Consider the following 21,475-nt stretch of genomic DNA (forward strand, 5'->3'; position numbering starts at 1 on the left):
AATTCTAGAAGACATGTGCATCAAAAATTTAGAATAAAAAGTGAACAGCAGTAATTACCTATACAGTTTTAAAGAAAACCAAAAATTAACATTTAATATCTGGTTTCTAATGAAGCAACTATCTGTAAGTTATGAAGGAGAATATAATTTTTCTTTCTGGAAGTTCATGACACCTTACAAAACCAGATGTTTTTGATTATTCTTAAAAAGATAACTCAATATCATGAGTAGAATTTATTAGAAAAAAAAGCAGGGGCAATAATCATCATCTCAAAGTTAAAGCTAAAATAGATTTAATCAAAAGAGAAAAGAGAGAAAAATAGGGAAACTACACTATATGTCAGCCATATTAATCAATAGTTTTAAATTATTTAAAATAATTAGACAGTATAAGGTTGGAATATTGCTGTGGTATAGGAAATGATGAGTTGGTGGACTTAGAAAAATATGAAAAGACTTGGACTTATGAAGGAAGATGTTATCCACCCTTAGAGAAAGGGAGGACAAACAAGTATGAAACGGTCTTACACAGATGCATGTGAATGTATATATACATATGAGTGTGATTATAGACACCTAAGTATATGTAAGTGTGTGTATGTATGTATGTGTACATGTATGTGTGCATATACAGATATATGTATAAATATTTGTGTGTGTGTGTGTTTATGAGTACATATATCTGAGCTTAATTGTAGCCTTCTTGGGGAGAAGGGAGGGAGGGAGGAAGGGGAAAAAAAGAACATAGCAAAAATTGCACAGCAGAGAACAAAAGAAAACCTACAAGGAAGTAAAAAAGAGATGGACATCTCTGAACACAATGTGTAGTATTTAACATATAGGCTTTCTTGAAGTAGAAATGTATTGCTGTGTATTTTGAATCCTCTCTTAGGTTCTGCTGTATACATGGCAACATTTTTTTTCCTTTTCTTATTTTCTACTTGTTTTAGTATTTAAGTTTATAATAGTTTCTTTTCCTTTTCTTATTATGTATTTAGGTTTAAAATAAATTAATAAAAAATTAAAAAGATAACTCCTAATACTTCATAAATTGTGTTCCAGGACATCTTTGCTAAATATTAGAAACAGAAATTGGCAGAGATTTCAATTACTCACATGTGCTGGCCAGACAGTTGGCTGTGAGTCATCAGATTTGATAGACTTTTCCACTTTAGCATACTTTTCCACCTAAAAAGTCAAACCAACAAAACACTGGTTTGTAGAGCAAAGAACAAAAAAGTTTGAAAGCAGGAAAAGAGCTTAAGAGGTTCAGTAATCCCCTTAGCTACAATTCTATAGAAGAACTTTTTAAAATAAGCACATCAGTTCAAGAAGCTATTTAAGATGAATGAAATAACATTCAACCATAGAAACATAGTTTACAAAAAAACAAACAAACAAAAAAAAAAGGCGGCAGCTAGGTGGCGCAGTGGATAGAGCACTGGCCCTGAATTCAGGAGGACCTGAGTTCAAATCCGGCCTCAGACACTTAACTAGCTGTGTGACACTTAACCCCCATTGCCCAACTAAAAAAACAAAAAAACAAACAAAACATAGTTTAATAGTATTTAGAACTTCTCTACATATTCTGGAAAAGTGATTTGCCTTTAAAATAATCCCTACCCCAAATTTCTTACTACTGAATAGTTTTCATGATATCTCTCTCTCTCTGCCACAGTATTCCATCAGGTGAAGACTTACAATTTGCATATTATTAAACTCAAATTCCACATTTACATAATTTTTGTTTGAGATCTAAGTAACTTTCAAGCTGAATTCTGTCTCCAGTACTTACACAAAAAAAATTTTTTTTTGCAGAATTAGTTCCCAGAAAAGCATATAAACTACTGAAAGATAAAACTCTCTCTACTACTATCTTCAACCTATTTCTTATAACAGTTTTATAAATGAGCATATTAGGAAAAGAGACCGGATAGTAATAATGGAAACAACATGGGATCTGGAGCCTTGGATCTTGCTCCTTACTATAGGTGTGACTTTAGGGAATTCACTAAGCCCTAAGTTTCAGTTTCACCTGTAAAATGAGCAGGTTAGCTCCTTCTAACTCTAAATCCTAGCTCCTTCTAACTCTAAATCCTATCATTTTAGAAGAAGAGAAAGACATGAGGAGTGGTAGGAAGGTTTGATAGTGTTACTTTATAAAGGTAATCTTCCATTCACTTATAGTTCATAGGTAACAAAGCTCTCATCCTTGGTCACCCCAAAACTGTCAATTTTAGAGTGTAATCAATCAACTTGAGAGAAAAAGAACACTTACATGTTATGAGTGTGAAAAACTTAATCAGTTATACAGTAGGGGCTCCATTTGTAAATCAGTCTACTTTGGGAGTCATTTGATTAATCTTACCCTATAAAGAGTTTATAGTTTTTTAATATCTTGAGCTGTTTCATTCACAACCTCACAACAAACAGTACAGAAAGAACAGCATTTTAAATAAGCAATTACTTTTTAAAGACGGTTACCATATACATATAAAGTTCTTTCAAAATTTCCCAAAATTCAAATCAGCATTAGCTAAACTTATGTACCTTTTGTAGAAATAAGTTAATTAACTTACATCCACTTCTGAAGGTGTAGTCAAATAACAAGGGTTCTGTTTCCACATATCCACACACTAAAAATTAAATAACAGTATGAGTATCCTGGAAACTATAACAAAGCAAGGTTTTTATTTTATCAGTAAGTATTAATTTTTAAAAGAAAATGTGCTTACATTTCCTGCTTTAGAAATTTTGAGGTCATACTGCTGGGCTGTTTTTCTCTCTTTTCTTTTCTGCAAATAGTCAAGCAATCTTAGCTGTGGAGGAGCTGTGGAGTGGGACACATCCTGCTGCCGATTCAGGGAAGATCTGGAGTACCTCTTGAAACAGCTAAAATATTTTAAGATTCAAAATGCAAAAATTATACTGAAAGAAATCTTTAATGGATACAGCATGTAAGGAGACATTAAAATTCTGACTGGATTTTTAAAAAAGCATCTATGAATACTTCCAGGAAAGCTGATTTGTATACTACCTATTAAAATAAAAAAACAAAACAAAACACTATAAATAATGGTAGGCTTGCACAGTGCTACAAAGCAGAAAAAATATTATTCAGTAGTTTCTCACTCTCTCCCACAGCATTAGCATATATTTAATGTTAAAAAAAAAGTCTGTAGGAAATGTGCTCAAAAAAACAATTAACATATTTTGCTAAGCAAATTAATACTGGTACCCAAGGGCTTTGGCCTAAAATCTGACAACATTAGTAATGACATTTATATTGAGCTTTAGGGTTTTCCAAAGCACTTTCTACCTCCTCCTATCTTCCCAACCCTGGTTGTTGTACAAGTATGATTATTCTCAGTTTACAGATAAGACTAAGTGATGTGTCCTAGAGCACAAGACTAGTAAATATCAGTGCTGGGATTCAGACTCCATCTACTAAATCATTAGAGATGTTAATCTCAATAAGATTAGTCAGAACAGAGGTCATCCTTGATTAAACACTGGGAATACAAAGAAGTCAAAACCAAAGCACATGAGGCCCATAGGACACACTGGGGGAAAACAACATCCATACAGCAAGAACCTCTGGCAAAAGTTAGGATCACTAGTTATGGCAGAATCTCCTTAGGTCTACATACAATCCTAATACAACGATAATTACCGTTTCATTGGTCGAGTGTTCATCTTCTGTTTATTATAGAGCAATCTGTTTGCAGTACAGGTCACAGCTATAGAAGGATCAAGACACAATGGTTCTGCTGTGGCTAGGATAAGCTGGCTCTCAAGGAGAAGTTTGTCTTCCTGAAATGTAGATATACACATTGATAACACATTGGAGACATTTCAAAACTTTAAAATTATAAACCTAGACATTTAAGACTTTTAAACACTCTTGTACCTTCAAACATATTTGAATGAAATGAAATATTAATTTTAGAATTTTAATACAAGAGTTTAAGGATTTGGCATCATAAAAAGACTCCCATTGATACTACAATAATTCGTACAGTTTCACAAAACGGCCATATCAGAATTATTTGTCCAAAATGAACAATGATGATAGATTACTTTGCTTTCTTCACAGTTAAGAGACAGGTTCAGGATAAAGAATTACATTAGAATGTAATTTTGGCAGTTTGGCCAGCACCTAAGGATTTTACCAGAACAAAGCTAACTAGACTTGTCCTGCATAAACTGAAACATTCAGCTTTGTTTAAGGAAAAAAAAAAAAAAAGGGTGTGTATGACTATGTATGTGTGTATATGTGTACATATATGTGTGTGTATATGTATGTATTTGTTTTGATTGTCATTAAGTAAACTAAGTACTTTATTGAATCTTTTATTAGAACTGAATATTGCATTTTTAAAAAGCACCATCATTCAAAAAATTTAAATCTAGAACTGATATTTACTAATGCTAATTAATCATTTGGCTAAACAAGTACTTTTGCAAAGAAATAAGCATAGTTTGTTCATACAGTTATCACTCTGTAATACATTGTGAAACGAACAGGGAAGTTGCTGTTCTCTCCAGGGAAGAAATGTCTTCTTAATTTTATATATGACTACTGATTCTTTTATAATTACATGCCATAGAAAGAATAATTTAAATTACTACACTGAATAGTTATTTTCTTTAAAAGGGGCTGGATTATTGAGGCATTTCCTGAATGGGATGGAAGCTGGGGTGAAAGGAGGAAATGGACTAATTGAGCTCTAAGGTTTGAGGAATAAGTGACTATAACTATTATTTGAAATATTCTAAGACCACTAATATGAGGCTAACTGATCAGTTAGAGGATTTTAGATTTCATAATTAAATCTTTAATTTAGAGATTATTCAAGATGAGGAAGGTAAGTCCAATGTGTCCAGAATAATTAAACCCAAAAGAGAGCATCTTGGACTGTTTAAGGACGTGAAATGTGGGGAGAAATTTTGCTTCATGACCTTGAAATACGAATATGTATCAATATGTATTAACTTATACTTTTGATGACAACAATTTTTACTTTATGCCTTAAGTATGTGCTCTATTAGGAAAAAAAAGAATTGCTGAACTTACTTGTGTCCATTTATGATTATCACTTGTTATAGAATGAACATCACAGATTAAAGTCTGGAAAAAAATAAATAGCACATCTATATAAAAACACATGAGCATAGGAATAAATTATGCAATTAAAACACTAACATGCAATTAAAACAGCAGTGTACAATTTAAGAATTTAACTGAAAAATGCTCACTTGCATTGTTGGACGTAAGAGAATATGTCTGCTTTGGTAACCTGGAGATTTCATATTCCCAGACTGCCTGTAGTCACGTATTTCTGCTATGACACATCCACAATGAAAAATATTAACCTGTTTAAGAAGAAAAAAAAATGTTTTTTTGGGGGGAAAATACTACTTTCTTAAAGACTGAATCAAGATTTTGAGGCTGTGGTGAAATGCTTAAAAGCATAAAACATTTAAACTAGGTTGATGCTTTTTGTCTCATTGTAGGAAAAAAAATAAAAAACTTAACTTAAGAAGTTTCACTAAAAGATATGAAGATTCAGAGCTTAATAAAAGAGGAAAAGTGATTATCATAGGAGTTAAATAGATGTCATAAGTAAGAGAATAAGCTTTCTTTATATTAGTCTAACAAATACCAAAAACGTTGCCTGCAGCAAGAACATTTAAGTTTACGCAAATGGATGTCCCCAAACATTAAGTCATGCTCATTCCAGGAACATCAGTAATTATTTTCCGACAGGTGACTGATAACTGGTGAGGTAAATGTGACAATGACTTTAGTAGGAAGCACTTGACTCAGTCTATTTATGTCAGATGCAGCAAACAGCAACCTATTAACAACAATATTCAGCCTTTTTACAGGAAAGTAAAAACATTCCAGATTCTACAGCAAATCAACTTTCCATTGGTAAGGGTCGGTGACTCCTTCCACTTTCTAAAGGCAGTTAGTTGTTAAGACATTAATGGAGTCTTCCGCCGAAGGAAACATGTGACTAATAAAAAGGCAATGTAAAGAGAAAATACTTTTCACCTGAGACTTTTCCAGGAGATCAACCAAAATTGGCGGTAATTCTTCAGCATCCAAGTATTCAAGCAGTTCTCCTTCTTCATAAGGCAGGCGAATGGTTTCAGAATCTGCATTTAAAATGACAAAGTAAAACTGGTGGATAAAGTAAAGTGAGAGTACACTTTCTTAATTTAAATGCTCTTTCTCCAAAGGGAACATAAGCAGACATGAAAGGATCAATGAACATAAAGCTGTTCATTTAAAAGGGTTCTGAAGTTCCTCTTCACTTAAGTTACATGAATTAATAATTTAGGTTCCACTCAGTCAACACTATGCTAGGTTATGGATGATAGGATATTTAAATTAGATGTGTTCTCTGCTCTCTCAGAGCTTATAAGTGTAACAAGAGGATAAAGTACAAATAAATAATGATGAAATACAGTGCATTACACACTAGGTCCACTGGAAAGTTGCAAGACAAAGTGCCATGGGAGATGGAACATTGTCAATGACTGAAGTAAGTTGAGGAAAAGTGGCATTTGTGTTATGCTTAAAGAATGGGAAGAAATTCAACAGGACAAGAGAAAAGGGCAGCCTAACAAGGGCACATAAGACCAAATGAAGAAAGCCATGGAAACAACAGTTCAAACATTGTTGTTGTTTTTTTTGGGAGGGAGGAGGCAGAAGAATTTACTTAGCAGGCCACAGGGAGTTACTGAACTTTTCTGAAGAAGAATGGCACAACTAGATATGTAAGAAAAATTAAACCAGTATTATAAATGGATTAGAGGAGGTGGGGGAGCAGAGGGGTGGGGTGGTGTGGAACAGAGTGTAATGAATTCTTCTATTAGGATGGGGCAACGGGAATAAAGAGCAAGGGATGAATGATAAACTACACAAAAGTATGGGGCAAGGAAAAAAAAGGATAAAATCTCTTAGGAAGTATCTAACCAACAGGTACAAGATCAATTCTGCCATAATCAACACCAGTTCAAAAAAATTATTAATATAAAACATAATACAAATTCTAGGCAACTGCCTACTGGTTAAAAAGATTCAATAATTTCAATGGCTTTTATGTCCTTGGGACTATGGTCTATATCTTACATAGGAGCACTTAACACTTACTGAATTAAACATAAGAAAATTCCAAACAAAGAAGCTGATAGTTCCTTGAATTTCATCATAATAAAACTTAAAGTATGTTGATGACTTCATCTTTCATCTACAAAATGGTCACTTATAACAATTCTCTTGATATCACAACTACAAAAGGAATTTGAAACCAATATAAAATGAAAACTTTTTGGCAGAATTCCTACATATGTTCTAAAAATAATCCAAACCTTAATACTCACCACGCTAAAATGTATTACGTAATCTATGACCTAAATTTTTAAAATGCTTAAATTCATATAAATTCCTTTACTAGTCTTAGAAATGTACAGGTGAACCTGGGTTTTCAAAAGCTACACCAGTAGAACTTAAGTTCTGACAGGTCGTACTGAACTAGAAGACTTTAAAAGCCAAGTGATGCATGCTTACAGTACTTACCCGAACCATTCTTTCCCCTGAGCATCAGAGAATAGCCCTCATTTCCTGGGTATAGATTGACTACCAGACAGGAGAGTGTTTCTTGCATAACAAGTTTCTCTAGCAAGTTCACATTTCGTCTCAGCTTCTGCTTTAAAAGGAGACACAGCTCATGAAAATAATCATTAAAACTATTTGATTCATAAGTCACTCTTCTGGAAAAATCAATCCAAGATTACTTACTGGAACATTCAACAATTAGTTAAATAAATATAATTCCTAGAGTAACTAATTCTATAAGGCACAGTTTAAGCAAAGAGGCACTCAGGAACACTTTGCATGTCAATAAACCAACATGTTCTTCAAAGAGAACTTGGGTCAGTATAAATCTGAATAATTTTGTTACGGAAATCAGCACTACTGTGAAGACATTTATTTTCTACTAAAATTCATTATATGAAAAATATCCTGGGGTTTTGGCCCAGTGTGTTTTTTTTTTCTTTCCTCAAATTGCAAAAGATAATACAAAATACTTTCTTTGAATTAGTTAGAAGTTAGCTAGTTCTGATGATTTTCTATACATCTTGCATAATTTTCTTAGCCTTCAGAGTCAATGAGAATCAAATTACTCTTAAATTCCCATTAAAAAAATTGCCGCAGGAGATATTTTAAATTGGCATCAGTATTTTATCTTAGAAATGAACACATTCAAGAACAAAACCAACATTATTTTTATTAGATTTTTATGCTTTGGAAAGGTATTAATCTAGGTAAAAAATGTGTTTGAGATGATCAGAAACACTATTTTCAACTACAGAATGATCAACTATCAAATTTCTGTGAGACTTTTAGCTAAATACACTGGGAGAATTATCATTCTTGGTATACTGCCATTCTCGAATAAAGAGCTTTAACATCCTGAAAATTAAAATAAAACAAAACAAAACAAAAACTTTTTTAAAGGAACAAATTATATTTGGTTTTAACTATCTCAAGTTTTTAGCAGAACCTCTGGGAAATAAAAGTACCCCATTATTAACTTCTATGGTACTAAAAAAAACCAAACAATCCATTGCAACATAGAGGGAATTCCTAGTAGTCTAACATGGAACAGAGTTGAACAAATACCTTCTTGAGAAGCACTGGCCTAGGGAACGTGGCTCCAAACAGATCTAGGTAGATTACCTACTAGTTGGATTAACTGTTTCTAGTGCCTATATTTTAATTTTCTTATCTTTTATACACTTTTAAAAAAAGTTAAAGCTAATTTTTCTGACCATCTGCTCACTTTTAAGATGATCAATTACTAATTTACCTTTGGATTCATTTCTAAATGCACAGGAGTCACCTTAGGAGTCATCTACCTTCCATGAAAAAGCTTAAGGAAATGGTTTGGTAATTTCATCTCACCTCAGTCCTGTGGTTTTAGTTCTTAATTTTCTGCTATATGCTTCTTTACTCCTAGAAATACAATCTTCCTCATGTTTGTCATTAGCCCTAAGTACTTAAAGCCAGGATGATAAGGTCCTTAAAACAACCTATACAACAACCTATACAACTGGATTGAAATTTACCTTGAAAATACAATGTTACATTCAAAGAGAAGGGTACCTTCTAAGAAAGTTAAAAATTAAAAGGTCATTACTTGTATAATTCTACTCTTTATTTCCCTTGCATTTCAATAGGTATAATGCCAAATGAAGAAAAATTCTATTTACCTTTATCTCAGGTTCTTTCTCACATTCTTCTATATATAAGTCATATAGCTTCTGAAATACAGATTTCCTTAAAAAAATCATAAAATTAATGTAACTATGACAATGATCATAAAACATCTGATATTAAATAAACTATACTATAAAAATTTTTTAAGTGTACACACCTTCCACTAGATAAATATTTCCGTTTAGGAGGTCTCTGACGGGCACTTTCAATGACATACTGAAAAAAAGAAGTCTATGAAAACACTGATTTCTTTTGTTTTATAACTGAAACAAATATGTAAGATTACAAATGTATTTCTCAGTGACTTACCATAAAAGTATGGGCAAATTTCTGATGTATGTTAAATTATGCCTTATAAAAAAACCCTATTTGTTATAGTACAATATTGTCATTAACATTTAAATGACAGGAGCAATTGGCAACAAAATTATTTTATAATGATATGATGTAAAAAAGACTCCATAACTTCCAGTTACCATCTATCTCATTGCTGGGAAGTTGTGTAACTTTCCTGAGTTTTATTAGAATATTTATGATTTATTCATTTAGAAATTAGGACATTCAATTGCTAACATTCTTCTTAATTTCCATTATTTTCTCCTCAAAATTATTTAATTCAATTCAACAAATCAGTGGGGGCCTACTATATAAAAAGTACATGATTAGAAAACCAAGTAAGAAATGGAAGACTTGTAACCGTTGTAAAACCTGTCTTAATAAGTTTTCAGTGTCCTTTGTTTGAAAGTTTCCTTCCATAGTAGGTCTTTAATTATATCATATCTAGATTCTAACTATATCCTAAGTTTTTCTCCTAAAAAATACTTACTTGAACATTACTACAACATAGATCATACAGAAACCTCTCAGTTATGGGTAAGAAATGCATTCTTAGCCAAACAACGGATAGAAACAATTGTAAAAGTTAAAATAGTGTTGACTGTATGAAAAACTTCGGCACAAACAAAATCAATGCACCTCTGTATTAAATTCTTCTGAAAAGCATTTGATATCCAAGATATAAAAACAACGAACAGATATATTTCTATCTATTGATATCTCTTAATTGCTTTACACACACACACACCCCCCCACATACCACTACCACCACCCACCACCAAAAGTCATTATTACCTAGCAGTTTAGTGGACAGTGAATTTGAACAAATGGTTCTTCAAAGACGAATTCAAACTATTAACAAACATTTGAAAGAATGCTCCAAAACACTAATAAAATACAAATCAAAATAACTATTACCTCACACCCTGAAAATTGGCAAGGATGACAAAAGATAGGAATAGTAAATGTTGAAGGGGTTGTGGGAAAATAGGCATACAAGTGCATTGTTGGTAAAACTGCTAATCAGTATAACCACTTTGGAAAGCAATTTAGAATTACGTAAATAAAGTGACTAAAGTTCCGTGCCGTCTCACCCAGAGATTACATTATTAAGCTTACACTTCAAAGAGGCCACGAATAATTAAAAAGTCCTCATATTCATCAAAATATTTATAACAGTACTTTTAGTGATAGCAAAAATTTGGAAACAAAGTAGATGCCCATCGATTGGGAAATGGCTAACAAATTGTGGTATATGAATGTAATGAGATATTGTTGAGATGGAAGAAATTATGCATATGATGAAGACAGAAAAGCATAGAAAGATCTACATGAACTGATGCAGAAGGAAGTAAGCAGAGCCAAGAAAAAAAATATGACTACCGCAGTGTAAATGAAAAGAGTAACCATTAAAAAAAAATCAAAAGTGAATGCTGCAAAATTAAAAAACAAGGATGACTTGCACGAGAAGACATCATTCACTCCACCTCTTTGGAGAGGTAGGAAGTCCACAAGTGTTGTACACTGCACATGTTTTCAGACTTTTTTTTGATGCATTGATCAGTTATGCTTATTTTTATATATGTTACATGGGATGGCTGTCTGAAAGGGGGAAGAAAAAGAATTTTGGAAGAAAGTGTAGTGATGTAAAAAACAACAAAATACATCCATAAAAACTGTTTTTAAAAAGGAAAATGAACCAACCAATATATTCACCTGAAGCAAAATTATTTAAGTAACAAAATTTCAATAACTATTTCTTACCTCTGCACGATCCAAAGCTAATTCTAAAGCTTGTTGCTGTAAAATGATTTGAAAAAAAAATTTACTTGATTATTTTAATAATAAACAATGTAATAAGCATTTGAGTGAAAGACTGCTTAATCTAATACATTCACTCCTTTTTTTTGGGGGGTGATCCAAGAATTTTCTTAAATTCACCACCACCCTTACCTAACTCAAATACCTATCTTAGTTAGAAAGGCAGAAAAATACATCAAATGAAAAAAAATTATTCAATCTTGCAAAATTTTTCTTAAAGTACACTTTGTTCTAGGAATGAATAAAAACATGTCAGTGAATGCCAACAAGGATAAAAGAAACTACTCACAAAGTTACATATTTCCTGGTCATCATCAACACCTAAAGCTGTTGTCACAGAATTTGATTTGATGACCTCTCGAAATTTTTTCTGAGTTACCTTTCATTTGAATACAAGAAAGGAGGGAGAAGACAAACATCTGTGTCTTCATAACTGGCTTAACAAAGTCTCATAAATGTTTTCTCTTTCCAGCCCCATAGTAATGGTTGAAGCTTAAGTATTTTAAAATAGAATAATCTTTACTGCATATACAAAGAGAACAAATTACAGATCTAGGTCTGTAGACCTCATTCCTAAACACTAAAATATGTGTTAATTCCATTTAAAAAATTTTTATGAGCCAGATTATCTTCAGCCTTACAAGCTACTGTTAACACATCCTCTAAAGTTACATGGAGAAAAAAAAAACAAAACTTAACTACATCTGCTGACCCTCCCCCATGACAAAATCAAATTCTCCCATTCTATGGAAACTCATGCACTGCTTCTGAACTCGAGATATTCTGCAGTGTTTTTTTTTTAATTGTAATTTGGGCTATAACCAAAAAGTAATGTTCATAGTAATACATATTATCAAACACCTAACTAATAAATTTCAAACACTTTGAAAGTTAACATGACTTTGAAATGCAAGGTTTTTATATAAAAAAAATGGTTACAAAGAGTAAAAACTCCTACTGAAACTCTGTAAAAATTTTGTTAAGAATATGAATTGAGGTCTTCATCTATAGAAAACTTTACATGAAATCACATTTTTCTAAGTTTCCCCTAAAGTTACTGTTCAGTCATATCCAATTCTTCATGAGCCTGTACTGTCCATGGGTTTTTCTTGTCAAAGATTAAATTTGCCATTTTCTTCTCCAATGGATTAAGGCAAACAGATTAACAGACCTGCCCTGGGTCACACAACTATTAAATGTCTAAAGCCTAATTTGAACTCAGGTCTTCCTGATTCCAGGGCCAGCACTCTATCCACAGAGCCACCTAAAGTACAAATGCTTAATAAGTAAGCATGCTATCACTGAAACTTTGCTGAAATGAGAGAAAACTTGAGTTTTAATCTCCACACTAATACTGAATAGCTAGCTGCGTAACCAAGGGCAAACTACTTTATTTCTAGGCCTCAGTTTCCTCATCTGTAAAAAATGGAGATAATGCTGCTTACATAAGATGATGCTACCTCATGTTTTGTGTTCCTTAAAGAACTTTGTGAAGGTTGATTATTATTATGCTTTGCTCTAATATTTTTGGTCCCAAGATTCAAATACAACTCTATATGTAAAAATTTATGAAACTAGGTTCCAATATATGAAACAAAGACTTTGGCCTTGTATTACATATGACATCAACTTAGGGCAAAAAAGCAAATCTACCCAGTGAAATATAAGCATGTGCAGTGCTTATTTGTATCCTCCTTCACATGTTAACTTTAATTGGAATGAAATGGTTAATGCTGTCATATGTTTGAGCAGTTTAATTTTTTTTTCACTTTTTCAACAGTCTTTAGAAAGTTTTTAATTAGGAAATGTGAATGCTTATCATTGAGTGAGTTCCCAATACAGCTAGTGAGGTGATCAGTTAACCCATCAAAATATATTTCTTAATGTTTCTTGTGTTTGGGTTCCTTGCCCTTTAAGAGTGTACAACAGGAACTTACTTCCAAAAAAGGTCAACTACTGTCTAAGTGTGACTGCTAAGAGTAGCTTAGCAGAAGCAGAAATGCATCAGGTTAAGCACTGGGTTTGGGTTAATAGACATGAAAGAATACACATGACTAGAAACTTTTCTGTTCCTGTTATGTGTAAAAAGTAAATGCTTAACTTTTTAGTATATGCTAAAGATCTCAGAAAAGGAAAAAAAAAGATGTGTATATAATATAGATATGTTAATCATGAGGTAGAAAATTTGCATGTGATTACTAAAGTACTTTCCAACTAGATTACTCCAAAAGCACTTTGACATATACTCTGATGCAACTTCTTTTATGTCACAAAAAACTTGCTGCCATGCTCATAGAGAACATACATTTCTTAAGATAATTGTTTGGTTGTTCAGTCGTGGCTGACTCTGTGTGACTCTGTAGAGGATTTTCTTGGCAAAAACACAGGAATGGTTTGCCATTTCCTTCTCCAGTTGTTTAAGGCAAACAGGTTAAGAGACTTGCCCAGGGTCACACAGTTAGTAAGGTTCTGAGGCCACATTTGAACTCAGGTCTTTCTGATTCCAGGCTCAGTGCTCTAGCCACTGAGCCATCTAACTGCCTCTACCTTAAGATAAGAATAGCTAGCATTTTTATATAGTGCTTTAAGGTTTGTGAATACAGATATTATCTCAATTTTCATATCTCCTCAAACTTCTCATGGCTCCCACCAACCTTGCTTCCCCTCAGCTGAGAACTTTGCCTCATACTTTACTCAAACCTCCCCCCAAAATTAAATTGAGGTCATTGTCCAAGAGCTCCCTCTTCTCCATCTTCCCCCCCCCAATAAGATGACTTCTGCCTCTAACTCCTCCTTAATCCTTGTCTCACATAATGAGGTAGCCTTACTCCTCACCAAAGCCCCCTTTTGCCAACCGCACAAGTGATCCCATTCCATCCTGTCTCCTCCAAAAGATTAACCCCTCTGTCAACCACATTCTATCACTTATCTTCAATCTCTCCCTCTCTACTGGCTCATTCCCTACTGCCTACAAACTTGCCTATGTCTCTCTCACTTTCAAAAATCCCTCACTTGATTCTTTCATCTCTGCTATAATCCTATATCTCTTCTGCCCTTTGTGGGCAATCTCCTTGAAAAGGCCTGTTGACAACAGATACTTCTGATTTCTCTTCTCTCATTCACTTCTTGACCAAGCCTTACAATCCAAATTTCAATCTCATTCCACCAAAACTGCTCTCTCTAAAGTTACCAATGATCTTAGCTGTCAAATCCATTGGCCTTTTCTCAATCCTCATTCTTTTCCACCTCTCTGATACTGATGATCACCCTTTTTTCTTTGATACTTTCTAGGTTTTCAAAACACAGCTCTCTCCTGGTTCTCCTCCCACCTATCTGACATGTCCTTCTCAGTCTCCTTTGCTAGATCCTTCTCCAGAACATGCTCTCTAACCATAGGTGTTCCTAGGGATTTTGTCCTGGGTCCTCTTCTCTTTTCCCTCTATGCTACTTTACTTGGCAATTTCATCAGCTACCATGGATTTAATTACCATCTCTATCCTGCCCCAAACTCCAAATGCCTTTTAGACATCTTGAATGTCTAAGCAGACATCTCAAACTCATTATGTCCCAAATGGAACTTATTACCTTTCCCTCTAAACTCGACCCCCATTTCTAGCTTCCCTATTAGTGTAGAGGGCAAGACCATCCTTCCAGTTCCTTAGGCTCACAACTAAGAGTCATCCTGAATTCCTCACTATCTCCCCCCACCCCAATCTGTTGCCAAGGCCTGCTGATTTCACCTCTGCAACATCTCTCACATGCCCTTCTCTCTCCAACAATATCACCACTTTAGTGCAGGCCCTTATCCCCTCATGTCTTCATTATTGTCATAGCCTACTGATGGGTCTGCCTGCTTCAAGTTTCTCCCCACTCCAATCTATCCTCCATTCAGCCATGAAAGTGACTGTCCTAAAACACAGGTCTGATCAGGCTAACCACCCTCCCCCTCCAAATAAATCCCAGTGGCTTCCTATCACCTCCAGGATCAAATAAAAAAGGTTGTTTGGCATTCAAAACCCTTCATAATCTAGCCCTTTCCTACCTTTCCAGTCTTCTTACAACTTACTGACACTAGTCTCCTGTTTCTTCCATGAATAAGCCAACTTCATCTCTCAGCTCTGGGCATTTTCTCTGACTGTCCTCCATGCCTGGAACTCTCTCCTCATCTCTGCTGTCCATGAAGTTCCAACTAAAAGTTTACCTTGTTCAGACAGTCATTCCCAACCTAATTTTAATTCCCAACTTAATTTTAATTTTCTGACCTTTCCCAACTTAATTTTAATGCCTTCCCTCTTTTAATTATTTCCTATTTATCTTGTATATATTGTTTGCACATATCTGTTTGCTTGCTGTCTCTCCCCTTGTAAGCTCCTTAAAGGGAAAGATTGTTTTTTGACTCTTTTTCTATCCCCGGTGATTAGTACAGTGTCAGGCACATAGCAGTCACTTAATAAATGTTTACTGACCGATTTTATCCTCATAACAAAGTAAATGCTATTATTATCTCTATTTTACAGGCAAATAGGTTAAATGACTTGCCCAGCATTCAATAGGTAGCATCTTCAAGTAAGATTTGAACTTAGGTCTTCCTGACTCAGGTCCAGTGCCCAATTTCCTGTGTCATCTAGCTGCCTCAAAATTCACTTTGAGAGACATTTGAGTTGTGGATAAAAACCTGGTCTCTGTCTCTGAATGCTTGGGCTTAAGTCCAAACCTATGAAACAGAATGGCTGTGTGATTCTACACAAGTCATTTAACCTCTTGGTGCCCCAGGCAAGCCTCTGAGACTCTTAAGTTGCTGAATAGCTGCTGGTCTGTCTAGCAGAGGAAATTTTTTTAAAGAGGGGTTCCCTAAACCAATAAAATCACCAGTCCAGGCCCCTTACCTCAAAAGATGAAACTTACCATTGTAGTATAAAAAAAATTATCCAAAAGGAGGAGAAAATAATTTATGTGCGTTGATGAAGTGTGGTGATAATCATGTCCAACATCAATTTCAAAGTACTGCTGAAGTTAAAAAAAAAAAAGACAAAAACTTTATTAACATAAGGTGGTCAAGGAAGTGAAACAAAAAGTATTCAGGTGGTTAACTTGGCAAATTACTTGTGACAGTCATCTTCAAAGTTTTAGGCAACCTGTATGAATATTAAAAAAGCACTTTCTAGAACTTCCATACAAAATCTTTGAATCATTTCTGAAAAGTAAAATTAACAATACTGGGGAGACACATTTGGTCTGTGTATATAGTTTCCAAACACTTTATTCTCTGGAAGAATATAATTGAAGAGATTATTAAACATTACCTTCTATTCTCAAAGAAGTCAACTTTTTTCATAATCTCTTATGGGCTAGTTATTCCCTTATATATCAGTTTCAATGTTCACTAAACACTTTTATGCAAATCAAGGTGAAAAAATCTATCAATTTCAATGACCTTTTAGTATAAAATCCCCCCCCTCCCGCCTTCCCAACCCTTGAAACAAGGGGGGAGGTATTTTGTTACTTCCCTGTGGCAGCTAGGTTTCATAGTGGTAGTACCCTGGACCTAGGATATGAGTTCAAATTTTATTTACTTACTAGCTATGTGACCCTAAAAAACTCACAAGACTTAACCTCTTTAGTCTCGTTTTCCCACCTATAAAATGGGGATAATAATAGCACCTACCTCACAGGGTTCTTATGTATAGTAAATAAAAGCAAACTTTAAAGAGTTATATGTTAATTATTAATCCCCACAAATTTTTATCTTGGCTCCACGCGACCACTAGCGTGCAGTTAGTTCACTGAGCCAAGGGTACAATCTGTGGCTCTCGGTTTAGAGTAAGAAGGCACCTCAAAGGAAGAAACCTCTTTATTCACAATGGGATGTAAGCTTCTCAAGGAGAATTATTTTAACTGTGTATTGCCAGCATAGTGTATGGCAGGGGAGTGGGGGTGTGTGTGTGTGTGTGTTGTGGGGGTGTGTGCATTTATTATGTGCCTACTATGTGCCAGGCACCATGCTAAGCAATTTAGGAAATTACGACTTCATTTGATCCTCACAACAACTCCCAGAGGTATGCTAGAGGCATAGTAGTATGTGCTAAATAAATACCTGTCTATTGATTGTAAAGATGAAGAAACTGAGGCGGTAACTTGCCTGTGTCACACTGGAAATAAAGAGCATAACCAGGATTCAAACACTGGTCTTCTGATTCCAAACTCAACTGTTACAATTTTCTGCTATATAGCTAATTAGTGCTCCTGGAAAAGCCTGAAAATGGAACTTTTTAATCCTGTGATTTAACCAACTTATAAATTAAATACAGGTAGGATGAGAAGCTGACCACAGAGTTAAAAGCTTGTGATTGATTGAATTTTATTTTAAATACCAACGAGATTGATTACTTTAAAATTTAACTTGAAATAAACTGAGAACTTCAAAAATCACTTAGAGTGATATAACTATGCAGGTTGATATCACTTTATTTATCAAAAGCACCTAATCCTCACCTCTTCTTATGTATGTAGGCTAAAGAATACTTCAGAAGTCAATCTAATTTGGTGGTCAAGCAACAAATTTAATTAATTACCCTCCTATCAGTCCAGTGATACGTCACTAGATTCCTATATTCTTATGTCATCTGACTCTCAACTTGATTTTGTTTCATGCTTACTCAAGGTGGTACTTTGTTACTCATCCTAATTTGGAAAACCGTGCAAGAGAATTCTCACCTATGACTTTCGGTAAGTTGCATATACAAGAAAAATAATAGAAAAGGTTCCCTTAGGCAACTGACTGGGTTGAGGTGATAACTAGCATTTATGATGCCGTCTCTGTTCTAGTTCGTACTACTTGGGCAGTTTACTGAGATTATTCACATAATTCACCTAAAGGTAAAGGTCTAGGCCAAATCATTTCCAAGTAGTTCACGAGCGGGGAAGGCCACTGATTCTGTAGTCAGAGGATACAGGTAGACATCCTAAGGCAGATGCTTTCTGCCAGTGCGCTCACGGACAAGTCTGGACCTCCAGGGGCTTGAGGTTCCTAATCTGTAAAGGCCTCGATAGCCTCGGAGGTACCTTCCAGTACCAGGATCCTTGTCCCTAAGTGTCTTTGGGAGACGCCCCCCCTTACAGACTTGGGGATGGACCCCCTGCGTTGCCCACAGCACTGCACACTCAAGTACAGCACAAGTGACCATCTCTGAAAAGCAAACTCTCCCCTTGGGCCCCGGGGCCCAGGCAGGCGGACGGAAGGAGTCGGGCCACCGCCAGGTACAAAATCCATGCCAGGTCTCCGAAAAATACCTGTTACTGGGAAGCTGTGCCGGAGCCAGCCCCGGGGGGAGGCCGGGGGGCGGGGGCCCCGCGCTCCCCAGGGGACGCCGAGGCGAGGCGGGGACCTCGCGACCCCAGCCCGCCCCGGCCCCCACACTCGCCGGGGGTCAGGGGGAGGGAGTGGAGATGGCTCTTCCCCCTCCAACCCCCCCCTCACGCCGGCGCCTCCGGACCCTGCGGGTATGATGGCCGCCGCAGGCGCGCCGGGGGCCCGGCCAGGCCGATCGCGGAGGTAGGGCCGGGCCCCGCCGCCCGCCACACCCTCCGCCTCCTGTCCGCTCGCTCCCTACCTGCCCCTGCGTTGGCGGCGGCGGCTGGGGCGCTTGGCCTCATGACGGCGCCGCCAGCTCCGGCCTCGGCAGGACGATCCACACAGCGAGTGAGCCGGCGGCTCCCCCGGCCCAGCCCTGCCCGGCCCGGCCCCGCCGAACGCACTCAGCTCCCTCCCTCCCCCCGCCTCCCTGCCCGCCTGCCGCCCGCCTGGCCGGCGGCCTGTTCCGGTCTAGGCGCTTCCGATTCGGCCGGGCCCCGCTCGGCTCCTTCGCGGCGGCGGCAGCGACGGAAGGGGAGGAGCCGGGGGCGGGCCCCGGCCTGGGGGCCTGAGTGCGGGAGAGGCGCGCGGGAGAGGCGGGAGCCCCGAGGCCGGTGCTACGGCTGCGGGGCGCCCGCGACCTTGGCCTCTGCTGCTCCCCGGGGCCCTTAGGGGCGCGCGGCCGTCCCTGCCTCAGCCCGCTGCCGTGCCCACATCCAGCTCGCTCTGGGTCGCGCCGACTTACGGGCCAATCCATTTCTGACCCCACCTGCGTAGTTCAAAAAAGCTACCTGGTCACGCCTTTGCCGCCCTGATGCCATCAAGTTTAACTGAAGCCTCCTCCAGACACTTCCCTCGAGCGCTCACCTTGAATGCTTGCATTTCAAAGTAGCAGAGCCGTAGTAGAGTTTACTAGGGGAGACTGAGGCTGACGGGTTAAGGGACACCCTTGGTGTCCCATTTCTTGGTGACAGAGCGATTCAGGCGGAATTCAAATTCGGGTCTTCCTGAATCCAAGTCTATCTCGATCCACTACACCACCTAGCTGCCTTAGCAAACACTTGCCAAGTTTTGCCAATAATTGAATGAATGAATGAAGTATTTATTAAGTGCTTACCAGGTGCAAAGCACTGTGCTAAGTTCTGGGAATACAGATAGAAAAGACAAGCTCGGACCTCAAGGAGCTCATCCCCTAAAGTGGGGAGGGGGGGGGAACAACACATTTGGAAGATTTCTTAGGATGCAGCAGCAAAGCAGGCAGTAAGGCTTCATCTTTAATGTCATTTCCACTGATAAAATCAGATCTTCCAGGGAGCTCTCTGTACTTGATTATACTATACTATAGAGAACTAAACTGTGTACATGCACTTTGTCTATTCCTTACCTATGTGTCTTGAATTTTCAAAGTTTTATACATTGTTAGAGCTGGAAGAGAAGTTGAGTTCATCTTGGGGCTCCTCCTTCAAATGCGCATCTTGAGAGTTCAAGAGAAAGATCATGTCATGCCTCTTATTCAAGGATCTTAGATGTAGAAGAGACCTCAGAGGTAACGTAGCCTCACCCTTACATTAAAGATGAAGAAAATGAGGCCCAGATAAGTTAAGTGACAGGTCATACACATAGTAAGAGTCAGAGGGGGATTCTTGAACCAAGGATAGTGATGACTATGATGATGATGATGATGATAGCCCTCATTTATATAGTGTTCATTATGTGCCAGGCATTATGCTAAGCACTTTTTACAAATAAAATATCTCATTTGATACTTACAGCTCTAGCAGTTAGGTGCTTTTATTATCTCCATTTTACAGATGCAGAACTGAGGCAGACAAGTTAATTAACTTTCCCAAGATTACACAGCTGGTAACTATCTGAACTAGGGCAGGTAGGTGGCCCAGTGGATAAAGTGCTGGGCTTGAGATCAAATCCAACCTCAGAAACTTACTAGCTGCTGTGACCCTAGGCAAGTTACTTAACCCTGTTTACCTTAGTGTCGTCTTCTGTAAAATGAGCTGGAGAAGGAAAGGGTAAACCCACCCCAGAAGCTTTGCCAAGAAAACCACAAAAGGGGTCACAAAGAGTCAGACTCAACTAAACAAGAATTGTCTGAAGCAGAATTCCCTTCTATGCACTGTACCACCTATCTGCTTAGACAAAATGCCAGTTTCCCTGCCTGGTGTGTTTCATATTTCTCCCTTCATGGACTCTTAGTTGTCCATGCTCTAGCTCAGCATCCTATCTCCTTTCTATTTGACTTTACATAGGCCAGCCTGGAACACACTATTTTTGCCTCTTAGAATCCATAGCTTTTTTTCAAGCCTTTGCTCAGGTACAACCTATGCAAATCCTATCCTGATCTTCCTATCCCTAGTGTTCTTGCCTTCCTAAAACTGTGTTATATTTACTTATCTGTTTATATGTTACACCCTTTTCTTGGTAGAAAGTGAGATCCTTGAGGGGTTGGGTTTTTTATGTATGTGTTTGTTTTTTATATACTATCTCAGCTTAGCACAGTGCTTTGCAAAAGTAGATGCCTAAATGAATGTCTGTTGAACTGTTTTGGAAGGTAAGGGTAAAGTGTTAAGTAAACCAGGAAGAGAATAGATTTCTCCTTTTGCTCTTTCTGATCAGAAGAAAGATAGCAACTTGAGAACATTTGAAAGCCCAGCCAG

The 21,475-nt window shown here is 36.9% G+C and overlaps 1 protein-coding gene across 11 annotated transcripts in view; it reads right to left on the reverse strand.

The window, feature by feature from the left end:
- SUPT20H (SPT20 homolog, SAGA complex component) overlaps positions 1-19,645 on the reverse strand; it is a 44,573-nt gene extending 24,928 nt beyond the window's left edge. For 7 of the 11 annotated variants that reach the window (XM_027856886.1, XM_027856885.1, XM_027856884.1 and 4 more), the window contains exons 1-13: positions 19,595-19,645; positions 16,358-16,459; positions 11,396-11,431; positions 9,453-9,511; positions 9,289-9,355; positions 7,592-7,721; positions 6,062-6,165; positions 5,260-5,376; positions 5,078-5,131; positions 3,674-3,813; positions 2,736-2,892; positions 2,580-2,636; positions 1,117-1,188 (exon numbers count right to left, since the gene is read on the reverse strand). In XM_027856886.1, coding sequence (XP_027712687.1) covers positions 1,117-1,188; positions 2,580-2,636; positions 2,736-2,892; positions 3,674-3,813; positions 5,078-5,131; positions 5,260-5,376; positions 6,062-6,165; positions 7,592-7,721; positions 9,289-9,355; positions 9,453-9,511; positions 11,396-11,431; positions 16,358-16,459; positions 19,595-19,624 — 1,125 coding nt within the window. In that variant the 5' untranslated portion in view covers positions 19,625-19,645. Of the gene's footprint in view, positions 1-1,116; positions 1,189-2,579; positions 2,637-2,735; positions 2,893-3,673; positions 3,814-5,077; positions 5,132-5,259; positions 5,377-6,061; positions 6,166-7,591; positions 7,722-9,288; positions 9,356-9,452; positions 9,512-11,395; positions 11,432-16,357; positions 16,460-19,062; positions 19,150-19,594 lie in introns of those variants that run through there. The other 4 variants (XM_027856888.1, XM_027856887.1, XM_027856879.1 and 1 more) reach the window with 2 other exon arrangements.
- Positions 19,646-21,475: the final 1,830 nt, after the last annotated feature.

The sequence above is a fragment of the Vombatus ursinus genome, unplaced genomic scaffold (genome assembly GCF_900497805.2).
Source record: "Vombatus ursinus unplaced genomic scaffold, bare-nosed wombat genome assembly UNPS02011700.1, whole genome shotgun sequence".
Lineage (NCBI taxonomy): Eukaryota > Metazoa > Chordata > Mammalia > Diprotodontia > Vombatidae > Vombatus > Vombatus ursinus.